Below are 17068 nucleotides of genomic sequence, written 5' to 3'. Positions count from 1 at the left end.
TTTGGCCCTTCGAGCCAGCACCGCCATTCACTGTGATCATGGCTGATCATCCACTATCAGTATCCAGTTCCTGCCTTATACCCATAGCCTTTGATTCCACTATCTTTAAGAGCTCTATCCATCTCCTTTTTGAAAGCATCCAGAGACTTGGTCTCCACAGCCGTCTGGGACAGAGCATTCCATATATCCACCACTCTCTGGGTGAAAAAGTTCTTCCTCAACTCTCAAAGGAGCAGGGCCTGATGGAGTACTTGGTAAGGCTCTGAAAACCTACATCAACCAACTTGGTGGGAGTATTCAAAGACATTTTCACTCTTTCACTGCTGCAGTTGGAAGTTCCCACCTGCTTCAAAAGGGCAACAATTACACCAGAGCCCAAGAGAGCAGCGTGAACTGCCCCATGACTATTGTCCAGTAGCACTCACATCTATGGTGATGAAATGCTTTGAGAGGTTGCTCATGGCTAGAACCAACACCTGTCTCAGGAAGAAACTGGACCCACTGCAATTTGCCTGTCATCACAGTAGGTTTACAGCAGGCATGATCTCAATGGCTCTTCACGCAGCCTTGGATCACTTGGACAATGCAAATACCTATGTCAGGATGCTGTTTATTAACCATAGCTCAGCATTCAACACCATCATTCCTGCAGTCCTGATCGAAAAGCTACAGGACCTAGGCCTCTACACGTCCCTCTCCAACTGGACACCTCGACTTCTCAACCGGAAGACCACAATCTGTACAGATTGGAAATAATGTCTGCACCTCGCTGACAATTAGCATTAGCGCTCCACAGGAATATGTGCTTAGCCCATGGCTCTGTTCTCCCTACACCCATGACTGTGTGGCTAGGCATAACTCAAACAGCATCTATAAATTTGTTGATAATACAACCATTGTAAACAGAATTTCAGAGAGTGGCGAAAAGGCATACAGGTGCAAGCTACAAACGTAGAAAACCTACAGCAGAGTACAGGCCCTTCAGCCCACAAAGCTGTGCTGAACATGTCCTTACCTTAGAACTACCTAGGCTTACCCATAGCCCTCTATTTTTCTAAGCTCCATGTACCTATCCAGAAGTCTCTTAAAAGACCCTATCGTTTCTAGCTCCACCACTGACGTCGGTAGCCCATTCCACACAGTCACCACTCTCTGCATAAAAAACAACAACAACAACTTACCCCTGACATCTCCTCTGTACCTACTTCCAAGCACCCTAAAACTGTGCCCTCTCGTGCTAGCCATTTCAGCCCTGGGAAAATGTCTCTGACTATCCAAACACGATCAATGCCTCTCATTATCTTGTACACCTTTATCAGGTCACCTCTCATCCTCCGTCGCTCTAAGACCTACCAGTTAGTTGGGTGGTTTCATAGCAACAACCTTGCACTCAATGTCAGCAAGACCAAAGAGCTGATTGTGGACTTCAAACAGGGTAAGACGAGAAAACACAAACCAATCCTCATAGAAGGATCAGAAGTGGAGAGAGTGAGCAGTCTGAAGTTCCTGGGTGTCCATATCTCTGAGGACCTAACCTGGTTGCAACATATTGATGCAGCTATAAAGAAAGCAAGACAGTGGCTATATTTCATTAGGAGTTTGCAGAAATTTAGTTTGTCAACTAAAACACTTGAAAACTTCTACAAATGTACCGTAAAGAGCATCACAATCTGGTAGGGGGGTGGGGCTGCTGCACAAGATCAAAATTAGTTGCAGAAACTTGTAAAATTAGTCAGCTCCATTATGGGTATCAGCCTCCATAGTATCCAAGACATCTCCAAGGAGCAGTGCCTTCGGAAGGTGGTGTCCCATCGCCCAGGACATTCCTCTTTACACTGTCATCATCGGGAAGAAGGTACAGAAGCCTGAAGGCACACACTTAGCAATTCAGGAACAGCTTCTAACCCTCCACCATCACTTTTCTAAATGGACATTGAACCGATGAACACTACATCACTACTTTTTATAATTTGTTTTTTTTTGCTCTACTTGTTTTAACTTTTTAATAGACATGTATATACTTAATGTGACTCTGGGAATTTTTCTCTATTTATTTATCATGTATTTCATTGTACTGTTGCCATAAAGTTAATAAATTTCACAACATATGCCGGTGGTATTAAATCTGATTCTGATTCTTATTCATGCAGGATTCCCTAAAGGTTAACTTCCAGGCTGAGTCGATGGTATGGAAGGCAAATGTAATGTTAGCATTCATTTCAAGAGGAATAAATACAAATGCAAGGCAGCCTCAGTATTAAGGCATTGATCAGGCCGCACTTGGGAGTATTGTGAGCAGTTTTGGGCCCCTTATCTAAAAGATGGACTGGCATTGGAGATGCTCCAGAGGAAGTTCATAAGAATGATCTCAGGAATGAAAGAGTTAACATACGAGGAGTGTTTGATAGCTCTGGGCCTGCACTTGAGATTATGGGGAGAAGACAGGAGAATGAGACTGGGATGGAAAATAAATTAGACATGATGCAATGGTGGAGCAGACCCGATGGGCCGAGTGGCCTAATTCTGCTCTTGTCTTATGATTTTTCATTGATTCTTTTGTATTTCTTTGTTCTAATGTGAATGTTTGCAAGAAAATGAATCTCAGGTTAGTATACGGGGACATATATGTACTTTGATAATAAATTTACTTTGAACCTTTGAGATCTATCCTGGGCCCAACCATTCGACACTGTCATGAAGAGAGCACACCAGCGGCTTTACTTCATTAGCAGTTTGAGGAAATTTGATGTGTTACCAGAGACTCTTAGAAATTTCAACAGATAGATGGTGTAGAGTATTCTAACTGGTTGCGTCACAGCTTGTTATGGAGGCTCCAATGTGCAAGATTGCAAGACACTGCTGAGAGTCGTAGTCTCAGCCAGCTCCACCATGGGCACTTCCCCATCATCGGGGACTTCTTCAAGAGGTGGTGCCTCAAGAAGGTGGCATCATCATTAAGGGTCTTCACCATCTGAGATATAGAACACTACAGCACAGAAAACAGGCCATTCGGCCCTTCTAGTCTGTGCCAAAACTTTATTCCGCTAGTCCCATTGACCTGCACCCTGTCCATAACCCTCCAGACCTCTCCCATCCATGTATCTATCCAATTTATTCTTAAAACTTAAGTGTGAGCCCGCATTTACCACATCAGATGGCAGCTAGTTCCACACTCTGAGTGAAGAAGTTCCCCCTAGTGTTCCCCCTAAATTAGGAATAAAGTCCTAACCTGTTCAATCTTTCCCTGTAACTCAACTCCTGAAGACCCAGCAACAATCCTAGTAAATCTTCTCTGCACTCTTTCAATCTTACTGATATCCTTCCTATAGTTAGGTGACCACAACTACACACAATATTCCAAATTTGGCCTCACCAATGTCTTATACAACCTTGCCATAACATCCCAACTCCCATACTCAATACTTTGATTTATGAATGCCAGGATGCCAAAAGCCTTCTTTACCACCCTGTCCACCTGTGACACCACTTTCAGGGAATTATGTATCTGAACTCCCAGATCCCTCTGTTCCTCTGCACTCCTCAGTGCCCTACCATTTACTGTGTATGTCCTACCTTGATTTGTCCTTCCAAAATGCAACACCTCACACTTGTCTGCATTCAATTCCATCTGCCATTTTCTAGCCCATTTTTCCAGCTGGTCCAGATCCCTCTGCAAGCTTTGAAAGCCTTCCTCGCTGTCCACAACGCCTCCAATCTTAGTGTCATCAGCAAACTTGCTTATCCAATTTTCCACATTTTCATCTAGATCATTGATATAGACAACAAACAACAATGGTCCCAGCACAGATCCTTGAGGCACACCACTAGTCACAGGCCTCCAGTCTGATAAACAATCATCCACAACCACTCTCTGTCTTCTCCCACACAGCCAATTTTGAATCCAGTTTACAACCTCTCCATGGATACCTAGTGTCTGAACCTTCTGAACTAACCTCCCATGTGGGACCTTGTCAAAGGCCTTACTAAAGTCCATGTAGACAACATCCACAGCCTTTCCCTCATCTACCTTCTTTGTAATCTCCTCAAAAAACTCTACAAGATTTGTTAAACACGATCTACCACGCACAAAGCCACACTGACTATCCTTAATCAGCCCTTGGCTGTCCAAATACTTGTATAACCGATCTTTCAGAACACCATCCAATAATTTACCTACTACTGATGTCAGGCTCACCGATCTGTAATTGCCTGCTTTACTTTTAGATCCTTTTTTAAATAACGGAACAACATGAGCCACCCTCCAATCCTCCGGCACCGCACCGGTGGCTAAGGACATTTTAAATATTTCTGCTGGGGGCCACTGCAATTTCTACAGTAGTCTCTCTCAATGTCCGAGGAAATATGCTATCAGGCCCAGGGGATTTATCTACCTTTATTTGCTGTAAGGCAGAAAGAACCTCCTCCTCTTTAATCTCTATATGTTCCATGACACTACTGCTTGTTTCCCTTCTTTCCATATACACTATGCCAGTTTCCTGAGTAAATACTGATGACAAAATACTGTTTAAGATCTCCCCCATCTCCTGAAGCTCCACACATAGATGACCACTCTGATCTTCTAGGGGACCAATTTTGTCCCTTACTAACCTTTTACTCTTAATATACTTGTAGAAACCCTTCGGGTTTACCTTCACATTATCTGCCAAAGCAACCTCATGTCTTCTTTTTGCCTTCGTGATTTCTTTCTTTAATATTTTCTTACGTTTTCTATAATCTTCAAGTACCTCATTTGTTCCTTGTTGCCTACTCCTGCTATACACCTCTCTCTTTTTCTTAACCAGATCGCCAATATCCCTTGAAAACCAAGGTTCCCTATGCCTGTTAACTTTGCCTTTAATCCTGGCAGGAGCATGCAAACTCTGCACTCTCAAAACTTCGCCTTTGAATTTCTTGGAAATTTCGACTTCCACTTACTGAACACATCCTTGCCAGAAAACAACTTCTCCCAATCCACTCTTCCTAGATCCTTTCTCAGTTCCACAAAATTGGCCCTTCTCCAATTTAGAACCTCAACTCGGGGACCAGACCTATCCTTATCCATAATTAACTTGAAACTAATGACATTATGGTCACTGGACCCAAAATGTTTGCCTACTTCTGACACCTGACCTGTCTGGTTCCCTAATAGGAGATGGAATGTTGCATCCTCTCTTGTTGGTACCTCTATATATTGATTTAGAAAACTTTCCTGAATAGATTTGACAAACTCCAAGCCATCTAGCCCTTTCACAGTGTGGGTGTTCCAGTCAATATGTGGAAAGTTAAAATCCCCTACTATTACAACTTTCTGTTTCTTACATCAGTCTGCTATCTCTCTACAGATTTGCTCCTCCAATTCTCTCTGACTATTGGGCGGTCTATAATACAACCCTATTAGTGTGGTCGCACCTTTTCCGTTCCTCACCTCCACCCATATGGCCTCTGTAGATGAGCCCTCCAGGCTGACAAGTAATACCAGTCATCCCCCTTTCATCCCTCCCCCTCTGTCACATCTGAAACAACGGAACCCCGGAACATTAAGCTGCCAGTCCTGCCCTTCCTGCAACCAAATCTCAGTAATAGCAACAATGTCGTAATCCCACGTGCTAATCCATGCCCTGAGCTCATCTGCCTTACCTACAATACTCCTTGCATTGAAATAGATGCACCTGAGAACATTTCTATCTCGTACAAACCTTTGATTTCTGTCTATACTTGCAGTTCTCGCATGCCCTTTATCCTCCTCCACCTCACTCTCTGCTCTAACACTCTGGTTCCCCTCCCCCTGCAAATCTAACTTAAACCCCCTGGAGCAGCATTAGCAGATCTACCTGCAAGGATGTTAGTTCCCCTCCAGCTCAGGTGCAAACTGTCCAGTCGGAACAGGTCCCACCTTCCCTGGAACAGGGCCCAATTGTCGAGAGACATGAAGCCCTCCCTCCTGCACCAACTCTTTAGCCATGTATTCAGCTGCATTATCTTCCTATTTCTAGCCTCACTAGCACATGGCACAGGTAGCAATCCTGAGATTGCAACCCTGGAGGTCCTGTCCTTCAATTTTGCACCTAACTCCCTAAACTCTCTTTGCAGGACCTCCTCCTCCTTCCTATCCACGTCATTGGTCCCTACATGGACCACGACATCTGGCTCCTCACCCTCCCTCTTGAGAATACCAAGAACTGGATCCGAGATATCGCGGACCCTGGCACCAGGGAGGCAACAGACCATCCGGGATTCTCGATCTCTCCCACAGAACCTCTTATCTGTCCCCCTAACTATCGAATCCCGTATCATGACTGCACTCCTCTTTTCCCTCCTTCCCTTCTGAGCTGAGGGTCCAGTCTTGGTGCCAGAGACGTGACCACTGCAACTTGTCCCTGGTAGGTCGTCCCCACCAACAGTATCCAAAATGGTATACCTACTGTTGATGGGAACGGCCACAGGGGTGCTCTGCTCATTCTGTCTATTCCCCTTCCCTCTCCTGATAGTCACCCAGCTACCTGCCTCCTGACTTTTAGGGGTGACTATCTCCCTGAAACTCCTGTCTATTTCTGCCTCTGCCTCACGAATGATCCGAAGTTCATCCAGCTCCAGCTCCAGTTCCCTAACTCGGTTTGTCAGGAGCTGCAGCTGGATGCACCTTTAACAGGTGTAGCCATCAGGGAAATCGTGCTCGCCCTGACTTCCCACATACTGCAAACGGAGCACTCGACTACCCTAACTGCTGCCTCCATTACCTACTACTAAGTTAATTAGATTAATTAAAGGAGCTTACCCGGCCTTACCTCACTGGGAGCAAGCTCGTCCTCAGCCTCTGCTTGCCGAAGCCTCTCGAGCCAAAGCCTTCCTGCTCTGTCTCCCACTACTCCGTTGCCCGCTCCTACGACACCCTCTTTTTGCTGCTTCTATCAGGAAAGAGTTACAGGAGCCTAAAGAAACAACTTCAATGACCTAGGAATGCCTTCACCTTCAGATTTGTGAATAATCCATGAGCCCATGAACACTATTGCCTGTGAAGGAGGAGGTACAAGAGCCTGAAGATCCACACAGAGCTCAGTTACTCTAAAAACTATGAAGCAGGAGTTATGGGGACTTCTAATGTAAAAGCGCAAAATTAATCATTTTAATAAAGATACTCATACAGTCTTGTTAAGATAAGGGTTTCTGAATGTTGAACCAAGTTGAAAAATCCTTAATACAAAAGGAGATTGTGAGGAAAGAGCAGTAGCATGGAACTTTCGGGATGGGACTTTGCCAAAGGTTAGCATAAAAACTTGTCTGAATAGCCTCTTTCTGGGCTTCTATAATTTACCCATATTAAAGAGGAATTATTGCTTTAGTTTTGTCTATTGTTTCTTGTACTGCATTCCATAAAAGAATGATATTATGTAATTGTTGAAGACCACTTCTTTAAAATTATGGAATATACTTTTTCTTTTATTTATGTTTTTAGGGAATGGAGAACCTTGTGATTTTAGACTTTTACGGAAACCCCTTGGTCACTAAGCAGGAGCATTATCGTCTTTTTGTCATCTATCACCTGCCTGCAATGAAGGCCCTTGATGGAAAAGTAGTGGTGAGTCTTTGTCCAATTACTGTCAGAAATATTTTCTTTTCATTGTAGTGCAAATTAAAATATTATATTACATTTTTTAAAATTTCTCAGCTGGCCTTTAGCTTACAGCATTGTTCAGCCCTGCAGAATAGTCTAGATTTGTTTATCAATTTCCATCAAATTATCCAGTTTCAAGGGCTGGGGCCATTGCGGCTGTTGTGTTCTTCTGGTTATCTGCCCTGTTGATAATTGTCAAAACTTGAAGTGTAAACACTTCATAGGAATCATAGAAACATAGAAAACCTTCAGCGCAATACAGGCTCTTCGGCCCACAAAGATGTGCCGAACATGTCCTTACCTTAGAACTACCTAGTCTTACCCATAGCCCTTATTTTTCTAAGCTCCATGTATCCATCCAGGAGTCTCTTAAAAGACCCTATCGTTTCCGCCTCCACCACCGCTGCCAGCAACCCATTCCATGGAGTTGGAAGTTAAAGAATATCTGTGATGTTTTGTAACTCCAAACCCTAAAAGTAATTGAAAAAGAAATATGGAGCTGGGAATCCGAGTTTAACTCCATTTTTACTTTAAACAAGGCCTGTACATATGATATATGGCCTTCATGTGCTTTTACATATAAACTTGCAATGCATTATGTAAACTAAAAGAATGCTTAATCAAACAATATATTTATAACATAACTGGAATATTTCTGACATATTAAATACACAACAATATCCATGGCATTGTGGCAATAGAATCAATGTATTCAATAAAGAATTTGTGATGCAAAAACATTTTTAAATAGCATTAGTGTTTCAAAAGAAACTTCTCTTTTTCATACTAGTTCAATGAGTTATTAAAATTGTTTGATTACTCAATAATGGGAAAGGTGTTTCTGGTTGGTCCAATTCTTGACCTAATTGAGGCCAAAATGCATAATCTCAAACCACCTGGAAGAAAACTGTGATCAAGTCAACTGAATGTATGAGATCATAGAAACATAGAAAATAGGTGCAGGAGTAGGCCATTCGGCCCTTCGAGCCTGCACTGCCATTCAGTGTGATCATGACTGATCATCCAACTCACAACCCTGTACCTGCCTTCTCTCGATACCCCCTGATCCTTTTAGCCACAAGTCATTAAGTATTTCCTTTAATTCGCCGGAGGCCTTGATGAATAGAAGCACAGGTCTTGGAACTGGAGGAGGGATGTAGGAAATCTCTTAGGCACAACACTCCACAGGCAGACACAAGAAGAACAATTTGCTCTCTTATAAAAGCTAGCATTTACTATTTATTAGAAATTACTTATTAAAAGAAAAACAATAAATTACACTTGAAGTTTTGTTTTATATTATTTAGAAATACCCACCAAGGTTTCATGTTCTTGCCAAAGGAGTAGCTTGTGCTTTTCATTGTCATTTTGTAAGCCTGTTGCCAACTTTGCTGGTTAACCTGCAACATACACAAAATGCTGGAGGAACACAGCAAGTCAGGCAGGAACTAGAGTTATCCTATATCTATGTCAGTGTAGTGCCCTCTGTAGGATTTTTTTTAGAATTTGCAAATACAACAAACAATAACGACTTTTCAAATTATTATATTAAAAAGGCTGAGACATACAGACTATAAATTTATTTTCATTGTTCACATGGTCGAGTAAAATGGATGCCAAAATTGTGGTACAAGCTTCCCCGATACCATTTGGTTAAGATGGTCTGTCTGGGTGCAGCTAATGGCTTGAAATGGTGCAGATTGTGGGAATCATGTTAAGTATCAAAGGAGACCAATAGTGTACCAACTCACTTTTTGGCCAACTTCCCAGATGTCATGGGCCTGAAGCAGTGCATAGAGCAAGCAAAATTTGCATTTGCAATTTGAGGTGATGAAAACTGTGCTAGTCCTAAAAGATGCTGCATAGAAAAGTAGTCATTGACTTTTCCATACAAATGAAAGAAAATACATTCTGAAAATCATTTTCAGAAATAACTCATGATTTAAAACAATGATCTTCATTCATAGCTAACCACAAATTTCTTACAACAATAATGTAGGTAGGTAGCCGTTGATCCTCTGCAGGGCACAAGCCTGGGGGGGAGGATTTGAAGAACCGGCTGTGCCCATGCAGCAGATTCCCCCTCTCCACATCACTGATGTAGTCCAAGGGAAGGGCAAGCACCGATATAGCTTAGCACCAGTGTCGTCACAGAGGTTGCCAGAGTGTAGTTGTAGACAACATCAAACAGTCTTAAGGACTCCAGCTCTGGCTTTCTTTCTCAGGGTTTACTCCTGAAGCCTTTCCCATGGGTGGGTATGGCCGCAGTGGGGGTTTAAAATCAGAGCTTTCCTTTTCCAAGGCTGACAAGGCCCACCTGCCCAAAGCAACTGGTTTTGAGGTGCCAGTGGTCTGCTTTTGCCCCTTCTCTTATCAGTAGAAAGAGTTCCGCTGGGCCTAGTAGCTAAGGAACATGTGAAGACCAAGAGTTGGACTTGGTTGTCAGAGGCTGCTATAGTTGCATGCTGTTTGGAGCACTTTATAGGTACTGGGAGCTTATCCCCACTACCACCCCCAGCTATGATAACCTTAGGAACCACAACAGCAATAATAAAACTGAGAAATTCAGCAAAGGCTACACCTTCTATACTGGTACATTTTCTACCATGTAACTTCATTAAGATAGGCAATCAGAACAACCCTATGCTTGATACAGGATATCGCTCTCTTGAAAAATCTTGACATTTTGGTTTGGGATGCACCTTTGAGATCTGGAGAGTATTGTTTAGATTACTGCAGGGGATGGGGCATAGGGGAAATTTAAGTTTGTAAACATTGTTCAGGAAATGTAAGAGACACGGCCTGTGGGATGATCATCATTGAAAAGGATTATGGTCATGGACTTGGCTTATTCTACTGGGAGCTTCACTTCAGGATAAGCTTTGATTGATTTAGAAGGCAAGCCAAAGAAACTCAATACTTATTGCATATACTGAGTCATTGTTTTGAACTATCCTGAAGCCATCCGGCTAAACGTGTGAAGCTAGGGCCTATCAGTCAACTGCCCATGTAAGACATCCTATTGTAATGTTATTTTGTATAGCCAATATCACATATAAATAATGTGCATTGCTGTTGGTAACCCCAGTCCTTCATCCTCCGAATTTCCTGGTACCCCTATTTTTCTAGAATACCCTCCCCATCCCCCTTTCCCTTTCTCCATTTCCCCTCTATCCTTTTCCTTTACACGTTTCTTGCAACCCTCCTCTCAATTTCTCATCTTTGGGCAACAGGGGTCCAGGCTGGGCTTGTCATGGGACTGGCATGAAAGCAAAGGTCAAGGCTGGAGATATGGTTTCTCCAAGTTCCTTAAATCTATTTACATTTGATGGGAACTCGCAGAGTTCCAGAACAGTCAATTGGATCTCTACTGGTTTGGGCTGACCTCTGTAACGCAGGAGGCAGAAGATGGAAAATCATAAGGGATAAAGATAGTCCCAGCTTGACCTCATAGTGGCAGGTTATTTCATTTTAAATAAGTAAAATATCTCAATAAAGGGAATGTTGGCTATCTGAGAGAATCGGTTGAATTTGAAAATGTAACTATGAGTTTAATTGGTTTCATTAAGTTTCTAGAATATTGCACATTAAATTAGTTTATTATATTTTAATTCATATAAGTTATTGCAGGAATGTATATTTCAGAATTCTTCTGTATACAAAAATATAGCTATATAGAAGAACTTGTCCTATTTTGTATTTGTTTGTAGGAGCCATCGGAAATTGATAACGCAAGAGATTTGTTTGGAGGTAGACTCACTTCTGAAATGATTACTGAGAGACTTGGACATTCTAACTTCTCAGAGCTTTTAAAGCTGGATATGCCTGAATCTTCAGTCCGGTAATATATGAAGACTTGGTGCAAACAATGAAGCTGTGTGTCAAAATAAATATAATGTGATTCTTTTATCTTCTTGATATAGTCCTTGTAATCAGACAACAATATCTCTAATATGGTATTTGCCTTTTCAAGTCAAGTTCTTATTAGTATAAAGTTTTAAGTTTGTAGAGTTTGCAACTGCACCAGCATAAAACTATTGAAATGATTAAGATTTTTCACAATTCAAATTATATGATCAGTTGATGTTTTACTCTCTATTATGAATTATGATTGGAAGTTTTCAATTTATTTCTGCCATGAGGAGATGATATGTTATTTTTCCTTAAGTGTTGCAATTTTAAAGTACAGTAAACTCCAATATTTTGCTATCTGATTGTTTGAAAATCCTGATGGTTTGGATCTGCATTATTGGCTGCAGCTGTTCAAAACCTGATTAGATATCTCCTGGAATGCTGTGTAAAGTTTTGGACACTGCAGATTAGGAAGATTATTTCAGATACACAACTATAGTAGTCAATCACCTATCTATGTAACAGGCTGAGGGGGCTGAATGGTCTCCACAGATTCCACATTTCTGGGAGTCCATTGGATTAGAAAAATTGGCCATGCAAAGTACGAAATGCCTGTGTAATGATTGGGTAATTTCTATATAACTCAACAATATTTTTAAAATAAATTAAAAATTAAATTATAATTTAATAATAAACCTGAAAATAGGTAATGTTATTTAAAGTAAGTTGTCTTTTTTTATATTCCTTACCAGATCTGTAGATCTTGTACCTCCAGAGATATATGGGCGCTTGCAAAAAATTAATTTAGAGCACAATAACCTCACATCTTTCAGTGGCCTTATCTATCTTCCTCATGTCAGAGTGAGTATCTTGATACAGCTTCACCTTTTTATCCCCCAGTACCCGAATATGTTATGAATAAAAATGCTTTTTAAAAATACTGCAAAGCCATTTTCTATCTCTTACTGTCAGATGTTATTATCTGTACAACTATTTACAGAAGTCAAACAAATTGCTCCATGTTCTTTTGTGTAGTTATCTTTGCTGCAACCAGTTTGGTAGTTACCTCAACAATTCATTCAAGTGGTCCTCAGTGCCTAAAATATAATGTTACTCTTGTTCTGTCTGGTAGCAAGATCACCAGAATTTTATGATCTGGGAAATTAAAATGTACAGTGGACCATCCTTCTTGCAGAAGCAATATTGTTGGAACAGGCAAAATAATAATCTGGGTTTAGGTCAATGGCTGTGTATTCACTCTTCGAAAACCAAATTATCTTGTTCTCAGTAAGGATTCAGCTTGAATTTCTTAAGAATCCATGAAGTCATTTTTAAAAATGTTCTTTGTTTTTAGTTGGCTGTAGGATTCTTGTGATCCTGCGGTTCAAGGACTTGTCAAGAAGCTGTTCCTCCAGGGATCCCTGTACTGGAACACTCAGCTAACAATCTAGCAGGAAAAAAAATCAAGACTTCTTGAACATCCACTTTTGTCCCATTTATAAATATTAATGGATTTGATTCTTCTGTAAATGTAATGCTAAAATAAATTTATTCCTTTTCATGTATTTAAGGTACTGTATTTAAACCACAATCACATTGAAACCATTTTCCCAAGACAAAAGCCACAAATTCACTTGACCAACAGACAGCTTCTTCAGCAAAAAGTATCTTCCAGTGGCTATGGACAGTCAGGAATTTCCAGAGCAAACAGGTATAAGAAAGATACTGTTAGTACAAGATTAAATGCAGTTATTACATATCAAAGCCTGAAAGGTAGTTCATATAATTAAGTTGCTTTTCAGTTTCATTCTTCAAATGTGCAATTCAGTAAATTGCGGGATGCTTTCATTAAAAACAATATTTTAATACAGTCATGATTTCTTGTTATTGATTACAAATGAAAAGTTCAGAGGTTCATTTTATTGTCAAAGTATATATGTACAATACAACTCTGATACTTGTCTTCTCCAGATAGCCATGAAATACAAAATTACCATGGGAGTTGTCAAAAGACAAGACATTGGCTCCCCCCCCCCAGGAAAAAGAAACAGAACTCACAAACCCCAAAATCCCCTACCCCCTTCCACGCAGAAAAAACAGTGACAACAGTATCAAGTCCCTTGCTTTCCCTCCCTGCAGAAAAAAAACAGAAACAATAGCACCAAGTGCCCAACCCCTCCCCCACAGAAAAGCAACAGCAACAATACAGTCCCTGACCCCCTCACTCCAGAAATGAACGACAGCGATTGATTATATTTTAATTACTGATTACATTTTATTTTACTGCATAACTAAGCAATGTACCCTCTTTTTAACAGCAGAGATATGGATTACATGAGCCTTCCTCCAGTTATGGAAAGCTTAGAAGTACTTCATTTAGGCTACAACGGAATTTCTAGCCTGGCTCAACTACAGTTGAGTAGACTGATAAATTTGAGGGTATTGCATTTAGAAGGTAAGTGCCAGTGAAAACAGTCGTATTACTTCAGTATTTCTCAGACAAGATATGAAACAGTTCCTTTGTTGTAATATATTTGTAATTTTATATATATCACAAATACGTGTACATCTACACTATAAAATTAGCTGTATATATATTCTCTGACTAACATGATCCCATAAGATGTCTAGTACATTGGCAATGGACAGGATCTTGGTTCATCCTGACCCTATATTCTAATTCATTGCTTAGTCTCGTATGTTAGATTTGAGGCTTAAACTTTAGCCTATGTTGCTTTACCTTCATTTTAATTCTGGTATTAGACAGTTGTGGTCTCGTATAAGTTTAAAGTGCTTGGGAGACTCAAATTCCTCAAACTGACTTTACTTATGGATCTTCCATCTGGCCTCTCACAGTCACTCCACTAAGAGGTCATTGAGATATTTCTACCCCAGAGTGATTCCCCAGACTTTACAACATCAAATGAGAACAAACCTTTCTTTTTCTTTTTCTTTTGAATACTTTCTTCAGCTCTGCCTTTCTTACTGACAGAAAATAAATACACTCAACTGGAATACTCCAGGAAAACTCAGGGCTATATCAAGATGAAGAAGTCCAGTGAACCATACCTCTACTTAACTTTACTGATGTTTTGAGTATGATTGTTGTGAAGCAAGAGTCAAGTCTCCATGGACAATTACTGTGCTCACCAAGATATTTGTTTTAAGGAATGTAAGCTTGATCACTTTTATTGGAAAGTGTGTCAGTAATTATTCTGATATAAATTAGACTTGGAAGTACTGCAACATCAATACAACTACAGAATAGTGAATTCCTATTCTAACATGAATTAAATTAAGGGGTGAAAATTATTAAGCACTGTCAAGCAGCACCTAACAAATACTTAAATCTACCAAATCAAAACTACATACGTAGGATGTTGGAAATCTAAAACAAAACCAGAAAATGCCAAATTATTCTGTAAATCAATCAAGACCAGCTTCAGAAAAGTGTACATCTGCACTATAAAATTAGCTGTCTCTTGTGGAGATCTTTCTTTGAGGCCACGTCTGTTCAATCACCTTATTGCTGACCATAAAATCCAGATGATATTTCATGCCCCTGAGTTCCAGTGTGCTGAATTCCAACTTGAGAAATGATTTTAGCCAGTGGAAAGCGGCCAGTGCGTGAGTGGGCCAGTGAAGGAGTGGAGCTTTGAGGCTTTGACTCGAGAGATTCTGGCAGTTTTGGCAGTTGGTCTGTGCAATCAAGTCAATCAAGATTTGAATAGATCAGCAGAAAGCCGTTGATTAGACAATCAAGATTTGAATAGCTCAGACTCAGCAGAAAGCAGCTGATTGGGCAGTCGAGGTCAGGTGACCAAACATTTTGAAAAGCTCAAACAGATAAATAGAGGGATAGCTCAAGTGAAGCGGCCTGTGGAAAGTGGCCAGTGAGTGAGTGATCGATCCAGTGAAGGAGTGGAGCTTTGAGGCTTTGACTCGAGAGGCTTCGACGAGAAGAGGCTAGCTCGCAGTTAGTTTTTACAATGTCTCCTGAGACAGTGATGTGCCTCTCATGTGAGATGTGGCAGTCTTGGGGGAACGCTCCTCTCCCGCAGAGTCACATCTGCCAGAAGTACATACGGCTGGGCGATCTGGAAGACCGTGTAAGGAATCTGGAGCAGCAGCTGGATGACCTTCGACTCATAAGGGAGAATGAGGCAGTCATAGATGAGAGCTACAGGGAGGTAGTCACACCTAGGCTGTCAGAAGCAGGTCGTTGGGTGACAATCAGAGGGGGGAAAGTGAAGGTGAGCAGACAGGTAGTGCAGAGCACCCCTGTAGCCATCCCCCTGAATAATAAGTTTACCATCCTGGATACTGTTGGCGGGGACGACTGACCAGGTGTGAGCCATGGTGACAGGGCCTCCGGCACTGAGTCTGACCCTGTGGTGCAGAAGGGTGGGATGGAGAAGAGGAGAGCTGTCGTCATTGGAGACTCTATAGTCAGGGGAGCAGACAGGAAATTTTGTGGACGTGAGAAGGACACCCGCATGGTTTGTTGCCTCCCGGGTGCCAGGGTCCGGGATGTCTCTGACCGGGTGCACGACATCCTGGTACGAGAGGGAAAGCAACCAGAAGTCGTGATACATGTTGGGACCAACGACATAGGCAGGAAGAGGGATGAGGTCCTGAAGGGTGAGTTTCCGGAATTAGGCAGAAGGCTGAAGAACAGGACCTCAAGGGTGACGTTCTCAGGTTTGCTGCCAGTGCTACGTGACAGAGATGGTAAGAATTGGAGGAGATGGCAGTTGAATGCGTGGCTGAAGAGTTGGTGCAGGGAGCAGGGTTTTAGATTTTTAGATCATTGGGATCTCTTCTGGGGAAGGTGGGACCTGTACAGAGTGGATGGGTTGCACCTGAACTCGAGGAGGAGCAATATCCTTGCAGGTAGGTTTGCTAGCATGGTTCGGGAGGGTTTAAACTAGTTTGTGAGGGGGATGGGACCCAGAGCGATAGAGCAGTGAAAGAAGTGCATGGAGTAAAGCCAGATCTAACATATAGAGAGGCTTTGAGGAAAGAGAAGCAGAATAAACGGTGTAAAGACAGTAAGGTAGAAGGGCTGAAATATGTGCACCTCAATGCAAGAAGCATCAGGAACAAGGGTGATGAACTGAGAGCTTGGATACATACATGGAATTATGATGTAGTGGCCATTACAGAGACTTGGCTGGCACCAGGGCAGGAATGGATTCTCAATGGTCCTGGATTTCAGTGCTTTAAAAGGGATAGAGAGGGCAGAAAAAGGGGAGTACTATTACAGCTACAGAAAGGGTGGGTAATGTAGCAGGATCCTCTTTTGAGTCAATATGGGTGGAAGTCAGGAACAGGAAGGGAGCAGTTACTCTACTGGGGGTATTCTATAGGCCCCCTGGTAGCAGCAGAGATACAGAGGAGCAGATTGGGAGGCAGATTTTGGAAAGATACAAAAATAACAGGGTTGTTATGATGGGTGACTTTAACTTCCCTAATATTGATTGGCACCTGATTAGTTCCAAGGGTTTAGATGGGGCAGAATTTGTTAAGTGTGTCCAGGATGGATTCCTGTCACAGTATGTGGACAGGCCGACCAGGGGGAATGCCATACTAGATCTAGTACTA

At 41.7% G+C, this 17068-nt stretch overlaps 1 protein-coding gene across 1 annotated transcript in view; it reads left to right on the top strand.

The window, feature by feature from the left end:
- The window catches only part of lrrc9 (leucine rich repeat containing 9), a 121693-nt gene that overhangs the window by 80964 nt on the left and 23661 nt on the right, over positions 1-17068 (top strand). The window contains exons 23-27 of the mRNA XM_063061826.1: positions 7454-7576; positions 11323-11453; positions 12217-12325; positions 13036-13175; positions 13783-13919. Coding sequence (XP_062917896.1) covers positions 7454-7576; positions 11323-11453; positions 12217-12325; positions 13036-13175; positions 13783-13919 — 640 coding nt within the window. The remainder of the gene's footprint in view (positions 1-7453; positions 7577-11322; positions 11454-12216; positions 12326-13035; positions 13176-13782; positions 13920-17068) is intronic.

This window comes from Mobula hypostoma, chromosome 1, assembly GCF_963921235.1.
Source record: "Mobula hypostoma chromosome 1, sMobHyp1.1, whole genome shotgun sequence".
NCBI classification, from domain to species: Eukaryota; Metazoa; Chordata; class Chondrichthyes; order Myliobatiformes; family Myliobatidae; genus Mobula; species Mobula hypostoma.
The sequence above is the reverse complement of the archived record's forward strand: the minus strand, read 5'-3'. Positions and strand labels throughout refer to the sequence as shown.